Raw genomic sequence first — 16,437 nt, forward strand, 5'->3', positions numbered from 1 at the left:
TTTAATATATTAAAAATGAGGCTCAAACTCACAGAATCAACTAACCTGGGTTTGCAGGGGCTTGCAGAGACTGGTGTGCCAAATGGGGAGCCTGTATGGGACTGGCCCAGCCCTTTGCACATTCGTTCAGTTTTGTAGCTTGGTCTTCTTGCAGAACTCCTAACAGTGGGATCAGGGCCTGTCTCTAACTCTGTTGCCGGCCTTTGGGACCCTTGTCAAGCCTTGATAGGAGGGGAGGTGCCTAGTCTTACTGCAACTTGATATGCCAAGCTTAGTTAATATTCATTGGCAGCTGCCCTCTTTTAAAGAGAAATATGAAGGAGGAGAGGTACAGGGAAGGGGTGACAGGAGAGGAGGGAGGGAAAATTGCAGTCAGGGGATATAAAAAAAATGGGGCTCAGTGATTTACTAACTATCTAAATAATAATGATAAAATTTCATCATTGTTTCTATTATTTAAATTAATTTTTATACTACCCCCATCAGAAGTTATTACAAAAAGAGAGGCCCCTTCACTGAATTAAGCACATATTTTGGGTATTTCTTTAGTATTATGTTCTGACTGTGTTTTTGACTACAAAGGCAGTTGACTCCACTGCTTCTCTGAGAGAAACAGCCCCCCAGGCTGGCACGAGAAGAAGGCTCTAGAGCACAATTCATGCCTATTACAAATGCAACACGAAGAATGATTTATTCTCTCAATATAATGCCATAGATTGCTGGAGAAAAATGAAACAAAAAAAAATTTATCTAAGTTTACAGAGGAACAAAAACTACTGCAGATATGAAATTACTCTAGGTCTCGTGATTAGCAAGAAAAATAAGAGAAACATCAGGAGAATTCAATGAATGTGATCACAAAAAAAAATGTACAGCTATATATTATGGTTAGTAAAACCATATCAAATGTCAAACATTAGAAATATATTTATGAGAATAAAGACAAAAGGTTACCAAATACCAAGAATGACAAAAATTGAGGCTTTTATGATAATGATTATCAGTCATGACTAATCAATTACCAAATCTTGTAATAGATCTTGGGTTTCCTAACACATACCAAAGAGCCAATACCAATCATTGAAGGCTGGCTATAACACTGAGACCTATTTAATACCCCTATTCTCAGTGACACTGTTAAAGATGCTCAACAGAGAAATCTTGCCAGCCAGCAAATACAAATAACTGCTACGATTAGTCAAGCAAAGAACAGCTTTCAAAAACATGTAAAAATATGAAAAGTATTAAAAAGGAAAATGTCAAACAACATGTATAAGAAATAATGTTGTGATTTAGGCAGACAAAATTCAATGCCATTGCCACCTGTAGTCTAGAGAGGCTTTAATTCCAATGATTAAAAAGTCATCCTCTTGCAGGGCAAGCCATCACTGTAAATAATATGAAAATAAAGCAATAGTTCCCCAAATGAAGCACAGTCAAAATGAGAGATGATTATGGGCTGATTGAGTTACAGGGTTAATTCAAGGCTAACATAGAAAACAGGCAGACCCTGTCTCAAAATAAGTAATAAAAAGAGGGTTTGAGATTGCGCACTTGCCTAGCTTCAACTGTCAGTACTGTGCTTGGGGAAGGAGGACATATTAGAGATAATTCACAAATTATTAAAGTAATTTTGATGATGTATATTACTTAAGAGTTATAGCCAAAGATGGCTCAATAAGAAAAAAAAAAGTTCTAAGAGTAGCTACTATAAAAATTTGTGAAATGTTTGATACCTAAAATAACTTAAAATCTCAGAAAAAAAACCTAATTTTTCTCAAAATATAAGAGCAAGACCTTTAATGTTTTCATACGTTAACCTTGGTTTGCTCTAGCCTGTCTGTCTGTTAAGGCTTTTCACACAAAGTAAGGCACAAGTAGCGTGGTATGGCTTAGCTGCAGTCATTTTAAGTTCTTGAAGACAGTATCCAACTGACATTTTTAAAAAGCAAATGCAATTACTGAGCAATATTAAAGAGTGTGCTGCAGAGGTGAAGATATGCTGCTTTGCTGTAGCTGTATTTTACAACCTCCCCACAAACCTGAACCAATAGTCTCAGCACACTGTCAAAGACTGTGTGGGGAGATGCCTCAGTCAGAAGCAGAGCACTCATGAAAGCAGCAAGACAGGGCTACAGTACCCAGGCGTGATGAGGAACACTCTCCAGGGTGCGCAGGGTGATGCTCTGCTTCCAGTAAGTAAACCTGCACCAGCTCTCTGCATCATTTTCCTCATGCGCACTTAACAGGTCTCAAGGTGCAGTACATTCCATGTTAAAGGTCATTCTCAGCTCACAACAATTAAAGCCACAACCCTGGGGCTGGAGAGGTGGCTCAGGAGTTAAGCACCCTTACTGCTCTCATACAGTTCCCAGCACACATGGCTACTCACAACCATTTGTAATTCAGTCTCAGGGGACTGGACACACTCTTTATACACATAAAATTAAAAAATTAATCTTAAAAAATGAAAATAAAACCATAATCTGTGAAGCAATAAGACCAGGCCAGTACACAAAATCAGAGAAAGCTTTTCAAAACTCCCTTTGAATTAAACACTTGGCATCTTTACCCTTAGCCAGCTTCACAGTTAAGAATTATTGTTATAGCTGGGCATAGTGGCACACCTCCTTAATCTAGCAATCAGGAAGCAGAAGCAAGTGGACCTCTTCGAGTTGAGGCTAACCTAGTCTACAGAGTGGGTCCAGGACAGCCAGGGCTACGGAGACCCTGCTTCAAACAAACAAGAACAAGAAAACAACACAACAACAAAGAGAGAATCATTCTTATAGAAGTGTGCGCATTTCGGAAAATGACAGTCAGCAACACATAAAGCCATTTTCTGATTCCAACGCAGGCCATGCCAAGCTCTTCATGATTACAATATAGCAAACTCTAACAGGCTAAATAATTTTCTAATTAGGTACTTACCTCTAGTAAGGTAAAGCTATCAAGAATGCTTCCATTTCATAAAAAACAACCTGTAAGCTTTATGAAAGGAATTCACTACAGCATTACAGAAAATGTGTTCATTTTCTAGGATTGTACTCAAAAATGCTTTTAACAGTTTCTCCTCACCTGTGTATACAGTTTCTGCTCTCAAGGTACAACATGCCAGAAGCAACATCCAAGGAAAATTTCACCAACTGCTTGAGCTTTAGTTCATCCTTCCTCTTCCTCAGAAAGGACAGGAAATCACCTCCTAGAGGAATGGATGAAGAGAAATGAGACAAAATTGTGGTGGGAGTCGTAGGTTGTATTTCTATACTATTAGAAGCCCTATGCGCTCTGTGCTTTTGTCCTAGTTTCCTATGTCGAGGATGAAAAACATGGAAACAGTCCATCCCCGGAAGTAGTGCCATCACTGTCCTAGACAGGTCAAGCGTGTTAATATCAGAAGCCACGACCTGTCGGTCACATATACTCCAAGACAAACACATGTCTTTGCCGCGATGTGCATTCATTTATTTTACTGGCATTGTCTAAGAAATTTTATTTTCTCTAATAAAATAAAATAACATAAATATAGTTTAAACAAAAGTTAAATGATATTAATTTCTAGATTCAGTGACTTATTAAAAAGCAAAACTATTTAAAAGGCAGAGAAAACAAATGCAGGCTATGATTCTGATAGGAGTGTGTTATTCACCTACTCTGCCTGTTTGCGAATGAGGCAGAGCCTCTGATGCTTTTCTGGGTGTGAACCCAACCTCTTAACAGCCTAGCCATCTTTCCATTCTCCAATGCTGTCTGAGAAGAGCCCTTTTAACCGCCATAGTCCAGGACATACTACAATACAAACAGTAATTTAAAACTTACAGTTAGGCTCATTTTATGAAATTAAAAAAAGTTAAATTGATTTTAACAATATAGTTTCCATATCTCAAAATATCTCAAACCTTGAAAATACGATAATTTATAAGCAAATTTCATTTTAAATATTTAATTGACATTTAGATTTAATTAAACTTAGAACTGAAAAAGACTCATATCTTAAGTTGTCCCAAATATTCTTAAAAGTTCTTGACAACTAAGTCAAGCATACATTTTTAAATGTAGCTCAATTGAAATTAAATGAAACTGAAGTCCAGCGCTTCACTGAGGCATCTACATCTCAAAAGGCGTGCCGGGGCCCTGGTGAGCAGATTGCATTCTGTGCACTGTTTGGAGCTGTGACGGGGCCTCCTAGGCACTGCGCCAGCACAGCTTACCCAGTCAGCTGCTGCAGTGGCACTTGCTGCAGCAGTCAGGCCACTCCTCTCTCCTCTCCTCTTCCCTCCTCCCCCAGCACATGCCAGGCCAATGCTCCATCTCTATCCCCATCCCCTCTCAAAAGACTGCGACAGCCATGGCTTCTCTTTCTTTTTGCAGATCGTTTATAGTTTACGGCATCAAACAGATGGTAAAGTATGTTTGAACACAGGACCCTAGAAACAACCATTCAATTTCTATCAGGCCTCTGTATGATAGCACAAACTGTAAAGAAGGATTATCCTGCCAGCTGCCATTCCCTGAACCCCTCTCACACTCTGCTGGAGATAGGTAGCCTTAAACAGAAAAACTCTACAAGAGAAGAGTTAGTAGCTTTTTCTTAACAACTAGAAAATAAACACCCACCTAAATCTACTTACATTCCCCCTTTCTTACTTCTTAGGCACAAATTACATATTACACATGTTTTGTGGGCCACTTAGAAAATCAATAGACTTTTTACATTTTAAAAATAAACTTAAGAGGCAGACAATTCAGCTTTTCTCTTCATTTTGAAGATTTATTTATTTATTTATTTATTTATTTATTTTTAATAATTTATTTTATTTTGTGTGTATTAGTGTAAAGGTGTCAGATCCCTTGGAATTGGTGGTATAGACAGTTGTTAGCTGCCATATGGGTGCTGAGAATTGAACCCGGGTCCTTTGGAAGAGCAGACAGTGCTCTTAACCACTGAGCCATCTCTCCAGCCCCCGATTTATTTTTATTATTTTAAGTATTAACACATGATGTGTGTGTGTGTGTGTGTGTGTGTGTTCACAGATTTCACAGACATCAAAATAAGGTGCAGGCTACAGTGAGACAATGATTTTTGGGATCAGAAGTGGAGAGGCACCAATTTCGTCACCCCGTTAGGGTTAAGGCTGTGATGGGGTAGGAGCTGGGGACTATCTAGAGAGAATCTATTGTTTTAAACTGAGCTATCATGGAGGCCTGTGAACAACCACAAGACAGGAGCACCACTTTATTTTATTTTTTTTCTGCATAAGCCTGAGCAAGAGACACTCCTAGGAAGAAGCTGAGTAGCATTGGAGGAGCAGACATTAACAAGCTGTGAGTATAGGCTACAGGAGGCTCTACTCAGGCCATGAAGTAAGACAAAGGTGGCCTGGCTATAGCTGCCAAGAATAAATCTCATCCCCCAAGAATACTCTTTAGAGTTTGACAGCTTTGAGGCTTGGGCAGGTGAGTGGATCAGCTCTGAGGCTGCCATTTACTGTCTCAGAGCCCCAAACTCTCCATCTCCACAGCTGCATCCCTGCAGCAGGATGAGTCATACCTTGAAATGACCTTGAAATGACAGACTTCATGGTGTGGCTGCTTCTCACAGTACCACATACTTGGGAGATGCCTTCAGCTCAAAAACTATCTACCACAGACAGTGCAAGCTGACCACACTGTTCTATCAGTCTGCTTTCTTCTGATAAGGCAGTACTACAGATTGGGCTTCCATGAGAAGGCTGCCCAACAAGGAGATCCTCAACACAACCCGCTGAGGATGTCCAAACAACAGATATAAGACATTGAAAAAAAGCAAGACAACATGACTCCTCCAGAAGAACCTATCTCCTCTGCTATTGATTCATAGATATGGAAATAGATATAATGCCAGGTAAAAGTTGTGAAAATTTACTAATAAAATTGATCAAAGACCTGAAAGAGGATATAAACAAGCAGATTAATTCAATTTTAAGCATGGTGAGAAACACTGACAAGAGAGAGAAAAAAGTTGGGGGGGAGGGGATGAGAAAATCAGTAAAAATGAAAAAGTCAGCAACATGAGAGAAAAGTTCAATCGTGAGTCCAGATTTTACAGGAAAAAATGAAATGAAAACTCAACAAACCAAATTTAAAAAGACAATATTATAAATAGACTTGACTAACTGGAAGAAATATCAGGAATAGAAGACAAGGTCAAGGGAATTCTGTACTTAAACATCAGCAATGGGGAAGGAAAACCAAACATTTCTATACCACCCAAGATCTTCGCATCATATGATCAACATGGTCAACCTAAACAAATGTAGTGGCTAACATAAAGAGCTGAGATAAAAACTAAAGGTATAAAGAACCTATACAGTGAAATTACAGTAGAAAATTCCCCAAACTTAAGAGATAAAAAGTCACCCCTGTAAACAAAGAAATATTTACAAGAGCATTCAGAAAGAACCCTAAGTAGACATGGCAAGGGAATATCTCCATATGCCATTTATAGTGAAGATGGCAGCATTCCACAGCAAAGAACCAATAGTAGGAGCTGTAAGGGAGAGACAGCACTCACCCACAAACAAAAATCTTTCAGAGTAACATCACATCTCTCACCTGCACTCTAACAACCCAGAAGAGCATAACACAGTGAACTTCAAGCTTTGAAAGTAACAGAGACGGATAAATAGCACAAGGATTCCTTGACAAGGTCATATGAATGCTTACTGCTGTAAAACCTTCCTAAGATATATCTCTATATCTACGTGAAAGAAATGGTGAAAATGTAGTTATCATTTAACTGGGTGACAACGTACATACTAGACACCAGAGGCTTACGAATGAACAGCACATGTTTATAGGCCATTAAAGGAGAGAGGTGCCCACAACAGGGAAGATGAGGTCTTAAGGGATGGGAGAGGAAGGGGGAGGTAATGTAGTAACTGTGGATAGGAGATGGGAATGTTTAAGGGGTAGAGATGGAACCAACAAGAGAGAAATAGTAAGGATTGGGGAGGGTCATGAATTACAATGAAATAAAACAAAGTACAAAAATCCTACAAGGAGACCCATTAGTTGATATGTTAACTTAAAAAAGCCAAAAGAAAACAGAATCACAAAGTAAGTGATAAATGTCCCATGGAGTAGAGCATGGTATTGAAGTTAGGATGACCAGAGCATAATTTAGCCTTGGGCCAGTAAAATTCTCCTCTTACACACTTCTTAATACCAGTAACTAAGGAAGTGGACATCTTAGAGTGTTAGCTTTTAGTGTGAGCTTAGTACAGGGGGTGGAGTTGTTTCCTCTCAACTTAATTATTATCATTATCATCACTCAATTATTCCATTGAGTGCCAAGTTCCAAAAACCTTTCAGACTTTGTGATAATATAATATTCATACATTATATATATTATATGTGGCATATATGTATATACAATATGTACATGTGTCTATACATTTGTGTCTGAATGCACATGGCATAGAGTCCCATATGTTACAGTGAATAGTTTGTGCTTGAAGTGGGCAAAAGAAGGTAAGTAACTTCCCTTTTATAGTTCTGTCACAGGAAGGCCTGTTTGTGACTGTACTGCACATTAAAGCAGATAGGATTATACAGTGATAATGGATTTAAAAGACAGTGTTTAATGAGTTTTCAATAGCAACTGCTGTTTTACTATGGAGAAACCATGGCATGAATAAGTGTATGGACACACAAATCATACTATCTAGGCTTCATTAACCCATACAACCTTGAGTCCTTCCTATAATTTCCCTAAACTTCTACAAATGGTGTCTCTAACACCATCTATTACTAAACATGTACTTACAGCACCAGGCACGCCCTAGGATATAGAGCATAGTTATTCTGGCTGAAGTTATTATCATAAAAGAGGAAGGGGCCACAGCAGCCACAGCTGCTGGCTAGGTACCACCTGTTTTTTTCTCGTGTACTGCCATTTCCTCTCGTGGACTGTGCCACCACCCTGTTTCAGATGGAATTACTTCATCCTTAGACAGGATAGTAGTCTTAGGTTGTTGTAACCCAAACAATGATGTCCCTGCAGCTGCCAAAGTGGCTAGTCCAGAGATATTAGTAACATGAGTACATCCAGCCCACCGAAAATCCAGAGTGTGCTTGGAAGAAGACAGAAACTGTGTTTTATTTTGTTTCATCTCTAGAGAAATATTGGAAATATTTGTTTTGATAAATACACCAGTGAATAAACAAACAAACAAAATATCTTAGGACGAAACCTTTGGCATCTGAAAAGTGTCACAGGAGCCAGTTACATTGGCACTTACCAATGTACACTCATGTGATTCTGGCAGTTAGGAGACAAAGGATAAAAACCACAAGTTTGAGACCAACTTGGGACACACAGTGAAAGCCTGTCAACGAAAAGAAAGAAGAAAGGAAAGTAAAGAGGGAAGAAAATGAAAGGGGAAAGGAAAAAAAGACATAAGAAAAGAAAGGAAAGAGGAAAGAAAAATGAAAGGGAGGAAAGGAAAGGAGAAAAGAACAGTGAAGGAAAGAGTGGAAGGAAAAGGAGGAAGATGAAAGAAAAGGAAAAGGGACAAGAGAAGGGAAAGGGAAAGAAAAAAAAAAGGAATGGATAGAAGCAAAACAAATAAAAGACCATCCAACCAATCAACCACAGAGGCAATTACAGAGTGCAATGAAGAAAGAATTCCTGACAATAGGAGTCGCTGGTCACATCCTGCCTGAGGAAATCCCTCTGCCCCAAGCCCACAGATTTTGCAAATAAAGTGAACTTTAAAAACGTTTTGAATATATCTTCTGTAGTATTAACTTAAAGGGGTCTAATAGGTACAATATTTAAACATCATATTTAAAGGGTAATTTGAGGATTAATTATGGATAGCATAGCCAATGCTTTGGATAAGTAGAACACTTAATTGAGACATTAACAACGTAAGAGCTTAACATCTGTACAAACAGAGCACAAAGCTAGCATTTTCAGCAGCGTTCACAAGTATCTCTCAAACTCCATGACACAAAACGTGGCTCTTACTGTTTTTCTGTTGCTGGTGGAGCTCTCAGGAACTGATCCTATTTAACCTAAACTCAGATCATGTCAACAAAAATAACATCAATTTGTAATTGAAGAAAAAGGAGAACCAATATTACTAATGACTTGTCAGTGAGCCAAAGAGAAATCTTAATTATTATCTGCAAATAACTTCAAAGATTACTAAGAGGTACCAGTTCTAAGTGATATGGAAAACAAATAATTTAGCATCCTTCTTGCTAGAATGTTAACTTGCTCTCTGAAAAGTTTGCTTGGTTTAGTTGTACTCAGTTATTTAAAAAATAAACTCATATTCAAGGCAAATATTAAATTACTAAGGCATTTGGGGGGCTCTTTTTAAGTAATTGTTTAGAATTCTTATTTGTGTATGCATGTATGTGCAGGTTCGAGATTGACAAGGGGTGCTTTTTGCTACTGCTTCCAACCTATTTTTTGAGACATTCTCTTACTGTGCCTGGAGCTCACTGGTTCAGATAAGACTGCCTGGCCAGTGAGTTCCAGTGATCTGCCTGTCTCCATGGTCCCCAATGTTCTGAGGTTATGGCATGCACAACCACGTCCAGCTTTTTGCATGGGTGTCAGGTATCTGTCTATTACCTAGAACTCTTGTTTTTAAGAATTTTTTTTTCTTCAACTATCACTGATGAGAATCACGAGTTTTATCAACAATAAGGAAAATCCACACTTACCAATAAGCATAAACTGTGAATGCTGGCTCATGAATCACAGAATGAATGGATGTTACAGTGAAGCAGGAGGATGGCACTAGTGAACACAGAAGCCCGTGGGCGAGACTCAGGAGACGGCTTAAGCACAGTGGGCTTAGCTGGAAGTGTGTGCTGACTGCTGAGTGTGGTGACCACAGGTTACACTATGAACTATCCACAGGAGTGGATTAGAACATGGCCTCTACAAACGCTTAGCACAAAAAGGTGTGGAAAGCAAAGATCAAACACGGAAAAACCAAAAGGTGGGTTCGTGAGTCTAGCAGATTTCCTGGTTGCATTTTCTTCTTTTAAAGGATTTACTGAGCAGCTCATTACAGATGATGGAGGTCAGCTCTGAAAGGCGGCCCTGAGCGTGTGGGCTTTCCCCTGTGGGCACCAGCCTGCTCAGATGAAGTTGCTAAAGGGCTGCCTTATTAGGACTGTAGAATAGCAGAATCCTTTCCATTCTCTCATTTGCAGATTATCTCTGAGAACATACACTGAGAGTATTAGATTCTGAGTCTGTGAAATAATGGCACACTTCACAATACTGTTAAGCTCCTACTCGAGGGACAGCTACAGTTCCGGCAGGCATGATGTCAACAGCTAGGAGAGAAACCTTAGTCACCTGTCACAAGCCCCCAGGGTGGAAGGTCTCTTAGGCCTTTGGGAGCAATCCCCTGCAGCCTATTTATGCTCTTGAGAAGGACACTGAATTTACTTGCCTGGTATTTTCAGGATAATGATTTTGATATTACAAAACTCAGATCTTCGACTGTTTTTGTTCGTAAAGTTTTTTTTTTTCAGAGAATGGTCAAGTTTGTCCCTGTATATTCTGTACATGGAGGATTTTCTGATATGTGGAAGTTACATCAGAAGTGCTGTGGATGCTATGACTCAAATTTTATTATATATGAAAAGGTTTGGACAATTGAGGTCTCAAGTTATCTACTTTCAACATATATAGCACTTTTCTTTTTCACAAAAAAAAATACTGCAGTTAAAAATCACTTACTGACTAGAGTATATGTGAATGCACACACTCATGCCATCATGCGCACCATTAAAAATCACTTACGCATATGTGCATGGGCACACCATATTCCATTTGCACTACTAAAAATCACCTTTTGCCTGGTGCATTGTGCACAGGCACAGACAAGCTTCCACTTGGAGGTCAGAGGACAACTTGCAGGAGTTGGTTCTCCCTTCCATCATGCAGCCCTAGGGAAGGAACCCGGCCCTCAGGCCTGGTAGCAGGCACCTTTAACAGGTGAGTGTCTCACCATTGTAATAAAGCTGTTATTTTCTTAACCTCAGACAGAAGCTTAGAAAGATGGATTGACCAGTTCATGTCCCGGTGAACACACACCAAGCCCGTAAGGCCCCTGCCACCCTCTCCATTTGTTTGTGGCATACAATTCTTTCTTTACTTTGATGCCAAACTACTAACCTTTCGGTCCTATAACTTAACTTCCCTCAAGTCTTTCGATAAAAAAAAGGAAAAATTGTACAAATTTAAACTTCCATCAAAATTTAAAAATATCTAGTTATCTGTTTATTTATTTAATGTACATAAGAGTGCTCTGTTTTCATGTACACAAAAACAGGGAACCAGATTCCATTATAGATGGTCATGAGCCACCACATGGTTGTTGGAAATTGAACTCAGGACCTCTGGAAGAGCAGCCAGTGCCCTTAACTGCTGAGCCATCTCTTCAGACCCTTCCATCAGTTTTTAAAGAGATGTGGGATGAAAAGACAGCCAAAATTACATTTAAAAGTATTAAGGGTAAAATTAGTAAAATATTAATTTAGAAAAGCTAATGATATTCTCAGGATGTCTTCACTGAATTTGTCACTAGCTGGATATTTCAGAAACATTAAGGTTTTCAAATGAGTGACATCAATGACCATTTTACAAAACATTCATAGAATTGTAATTTTGAAAAATTAGGAAACTAGTTAATTTTCCTCTATGCAATTTCACTAGTTGTTATAATTTTTACAATCAGAAATATATTCAATTATCAAACTGATTTATGATAAAATATAAACAGTCTGCTAATATATTACACTAATATACTTGCAAAGATTAAAATATTTTTCAGCCAAGAGCTAGGGATGTCTATGTTAAAGAAAAAACAAAATATAAATGTCTTTTTTCAGTTTTTGTTTTTACTGTGGTAAAATTCACATAATAAATTTATTCTCTTACTTTTTAAGCATACAGTTCAATAGCACAAATTCCATCACTCTGTTCAGTTTTCCATTACTGAGAGCCCTGTTCCCCCTCAGGTAGCCTTGGAATACCATCTAACTTCCTGGTTCTGTGATGCTAATGATTTGCAATACCCCCCTCATATAAGCAGAGCACACCATCTTTCCATGGTTAGCTTTTTCCACTTATCACGATGCCCTCATGCTGTGCATCTTCTCCTTCCAGAGGGCTTAATGTATATGTCACATTTCCTTCACCTGTTTATCTGTTCACGGGCATTAGGTTAAATTACTATTCTGAGTAATGCTTATACTAATGTGTATAATGCTGATATACACACTTAGAAAACTCTTTCCCAATTCTTGTATTTAGCCTCTACTCAGAAGGGATGACTAGGTCGCATGATAGCGCTGTCCTCGAGTTTTTCAGTAATTTATTTCATATAACAGCTCCATTTTTTCATAGGATTCCCTGCACTCTGCGAAAGGTTTGGTTATGAGTCTCAGCATCTGCTTTGATACAATGCTAGGTAGAGTCTTTCAGAGGGCCTCTGTGGTAGGCTCCTGTCCTGTTACTTGTGTTCTCCTACATCCAATGTCCATTCCATTTGTCTTTCTAAGTGAGGATTGATCATCTTATCCAGGGTCCTCCTTCTTGCTTATCTTCCTTAGGTGTACAGATTTTAGTATGTTTATCCTATCTTATAGGTCTAGTATCCACTTATAAGTGAGTATATACCGTGTGTCTTTCTGCTTCTGGGATACCTCATTCAGGATGATCTTTTCTAGATCCCACTATTTGCCTGCAAATTTCATGAATTCCTTGTTTTTAATTGCTGAGTAGTATTTCATTGTGTAAAAGTACCACAATTTCTGTATCCATTCCTCCATTGAGGGATATCTGGGTTGTTTCTAAGTTCTGGCTATTACGAATAAAGCTGCTACAAGCATGGTTAAGCAAATGTCCTTGTTGTGTACTTGAGCATCTTTTGGATAAATGCTTAGGAGTGGTATAGCTGGATCTTGAGGAATCACTATTCCTAATTGTCTGAGAAAGTACCAGATTGATTTCCATAGTGCTTATACAAGTTTACATTCTCACCGGCAATGGAAGAGGGCTCCCCTTTCTTCATATCCTCTCTAGCATGTGTTGTCACTTGAGTTTTTGATCTTAGCCATTTGATGGATGTAAAGTGAAATCTCAGGGTTGTTTTGATTTGCATCTCCCTGATGGCTAAGGACGTTGAGCATTTCTTTAAGTGTTTCTCTGCCATTCAATATTCCTCTACAGAGAATTATCTGTTTAGCTCCCTACCCCATTTTTTAATTGGATTACTTGATTTGTTGCTTTTTAAATTCTTTAGTTCTTTATATATGCTGGATATAGGGTCTGTCAGATATAGGGTTGGTGAAGATTCTTTCCCAGTCTGTACGCTGTCGTTTTGTTCTAATGACAGTGTCTTTTGCTTTACAGAAGCTTTTCAGTTTCATGAGGTCCCATTTATTGATTGTTGCTCTTAGAGCCTGTGCTGTTGGTGTTCTGTTCAGGAAGTTGTCTCCTGTTCTAATGAGTTCTAAGTTCTTCCCCACTTTTTCTTCTAACCGATTCAGTGTGTCTGGGGAGTTAGTATGACCTGGAGAGAACAGGAACTCCACAAGAACCAAATACATCTGGGCACAGGGGTCTTTTCTGAGACTATATCTCTAACCAAGGACCATGCAAAGATATAACCTAGAACCCCTGCTTGGATGTAGCCCATGGCAGCTCAGTCTCCAAATGGGTACCCTAGTAAGGGGAACAGGGACTGTTTCTGACATGAACTCAGTGGCTGGCTCTTTGACCCTCCCCCCTCCCACCCGAGGGAGAGGGAGGAGCAGCCTTGCTAGGCCACAGAGGAGGACATTGCAGCCAGTCCTGAAGAGACCTGATAAGCTAGGGTCAGATGGAAGGGAAGGAGGACCTCCCCTATCAGTGGACTTAGAGAGGGGCAGAGAGGAGATGAGGGAGAGAGGGTAGGATTGAGGAGGGGGCTACAGCTGGGGTATGAAGTAAATAAACTGTAACTAATATAAAAATTTAATAAAAAAAATCTTCATTTTTTCCCATTAAAATTTTTTTTTAACCATCCCACTAACAGTGCATGTGGTCCTCCCTCCCAAGTCTCCTCCAACACCTGCTGCCTTCTGATGGCAGCTCTGCTAACAGGTGTGAATAGCATGTCGCTGTGATTTTCATTTGCATTTCCCAGGTGAATTGCTATGTTGAGTGGCACATATGCATACTCACTTGTTCGTCTTCTTTGAATAAATGATTATTCAAATTCTAGGTACATTTAAAACAATCTGTTGTCATTTTTGTTATTGAAGGTGTCTTTCTTAAAAATATAAATCACGTATCTGGTATGTTTTTCAACCTTTTGCCCCATTTCCCAAGAGGCTTTTCCTGTTTTCCTGTCTTAATTGTGTCCTTTGCTGAGCAGAACATTCAGTCTGATGCTGTCTCAGTTGTCTGTTTTAGAATGCTTAGGATGTTGGTGTCATATTGAGAAACCACTGTCTACTCAAAAGCCATGAAAAATTACATTTTTGACAAGTTTTATAATTTCAGGAATAATTTCTTAATTATATTTACTCTGTGTGTGCTGCTATCACACCATTTGTGAGACCTGGTAACTTATAAAGAGTGTAAGTTTATTTTTCTGGTCTAGAGGCTGAAGTCTAGGATCAAAGCACTCAGAAGCTCAGCATCTGGAGAGGGCAGGCGCGGCTGCTCTCAACACAGTGGCCCCTCAGAACAGGAACAACAGAGGGAAAGAAGGGACCAAAGACGGTTTTGTCCGAGCCTGTTATCTGCTCACCAACACTGATCACCAAAGAGCCACCTCCTCACCAGTCACTTGCCACCTGGAGAGCCGGCATGCCATCCACAACACAAAAATAACAGTACTCTGTTCATGGCCTCTAAAATTCCATCCTTCTCAGATATAAAATACAGCACTCCAAATTAGTCACTTTTCTTTTTTAAACGTGGTTTCTTTGTGTAGTCTTGGCTGTTCTGGAGCTCACTCTGCAGACCAGGATGGCCTCGAACTCACAGAGATCCCCCTGTCTCTGCCTCTCAAGAACAGAGATTACAAGCGTGCACCACCATTGCTTGGCTGCCACTGAATTTTTAACTTGCCTGAGTTATCAGTCTGAAAAGGTCCCAAATCACACCTGGATTACCATGTCAATCATGTGAGTCAAAGTCAAGGTCCAATTCACAGCAGGCAGACTGTTGGGTGTGAGACTGACTTCAGCGAGGTGATTCTACAATAAGCTGGTGAGTCAAGCCATCCCAAAGGGAAACAAGCCAAGAAGAAAGGCAACTGTGCCAACCCAGCAAGTTCACAGCTCAACAGGTCAAACCAGACTTGCACCATTAGGACCAAGAAGCTTCGTTGACTCCGGACACGTGGAGGGTCTGGCTGCTAAGGACCCAGTCAGCCTGTGCTAGTCAGTTCTCATATCTTCACGCAGGTACCACAGCATGTTAGTGGGCTACAATTCTGAAGGTGGCCGTGGACCCGTGGCTCTTCTGACAGTGCTATAATGTGGGGTTCTGGGCTGGCTCTCTTCTTGGGACAGTTGTCTTAAGGCAGCCGTGCCTACCTGGCACATGTACTGATGCAGGATATTTGATCACATGATGAACCCAAGGACTGCGTTATTTACTGGAAAAAAAAACAAAAACAAAAAACAACAAACCTGTTTCTAGTTGTAGTGTGGCTCAGCTCTACAAGCTTTCCGCTTAGCTAAACAGGATTAAATAAAGTCAACCATAGTCAAGAGGTGGAGCAAGCAGTCAGTTGACAGGGAGTGAACATAGGATAAAACCATAGAGAGTAAGAGGAAGTCAGAAGGATGGATAGAGAGATGTACAGGAAGTAGAAGGGAGGGACTTCCAGTTTGAAGGGTTTTTTGAGACAGCATGGGGAAGGAGTTGATGCCTTTTGGGATGTTGGCTAAGGAGGAGAGTCAGCTGGGTTCTTTCTCTACCTCTCTCAGCTAGTAGGCTTTCACCCCAGCATCTGGCTCCTGAGTCTTTATTGATAAAAACAAACTACTGAGATTGAGATTTTGTTAAAAACAACAATGCACTCTGTCTGTGTAATAAATATGACATGTTTACCACCAAGGTTTAAAGTTTATACATTTCATAAAGGCCGCTCTCACAGACCACATTGCACTCTTGCCCACTGAGAATGCAGGTCTCAGGGAGCCTAGGTGCAGTGTGCAAAGATTAATTTATTCTGATGTTTTTCTCAGAACAAATACTTAAAGACTTGTTAATGTACTAATATTCAAATTAAATAAAAATAACGCTATGTGCTTTTAAATAGGATTTTACTATATAAATTTTACCATGTAAATCCTCACTCCAGTTTTGCCAGTAATAAGTTCTGGGAGCTTGGGCAAACTGTCCAGTTTCTCTGGAGT

At 39.6% G+C, this 16,437-nt stretch overlaps 1 protein-coding gene across 5 annotated transcripts in view; it reads right to left on the reverse strand.

Annotated features, from left to right (window-relative positions):
• Fer (FER tyrosine kinase) overlaps positions 1–16,437 on the reverse strand; it is a 304,379-nt gene that overhangs the window by 74,613 nt on the left and 213,329 nt on the right. For all 5 annotated transcript variants that reach the window (XM_060368266.1, XM_060368267.1, XM_060368264.1 and 2 more), the window contains one exon: positions 3,079–3,202. In XM_060368266.1, coding sequence (XP_060224249.1) covers positions 3,079–3,202 — 124 coding nt within the window. The remainder of the gene's footprint in view (positions 1–3,078; positions 3,203–16,437) is intronic.

Source organism: Meriones unguiculatus, chromosome 15 (assembly GCF_030254825.1).
Source record: "Meriones unguiculatus strain TT.TT164.6M chromosome 15, Bangor_MerUng_6.1, whole genome shotgun sequence".
NCBI classification, from domain to species: domain Eukaryota; kingdom Metazoa; phylum Chordata; class Mammalia; order Rodentia; family Muridae; genus Meriones; species Meriones unguiculatus.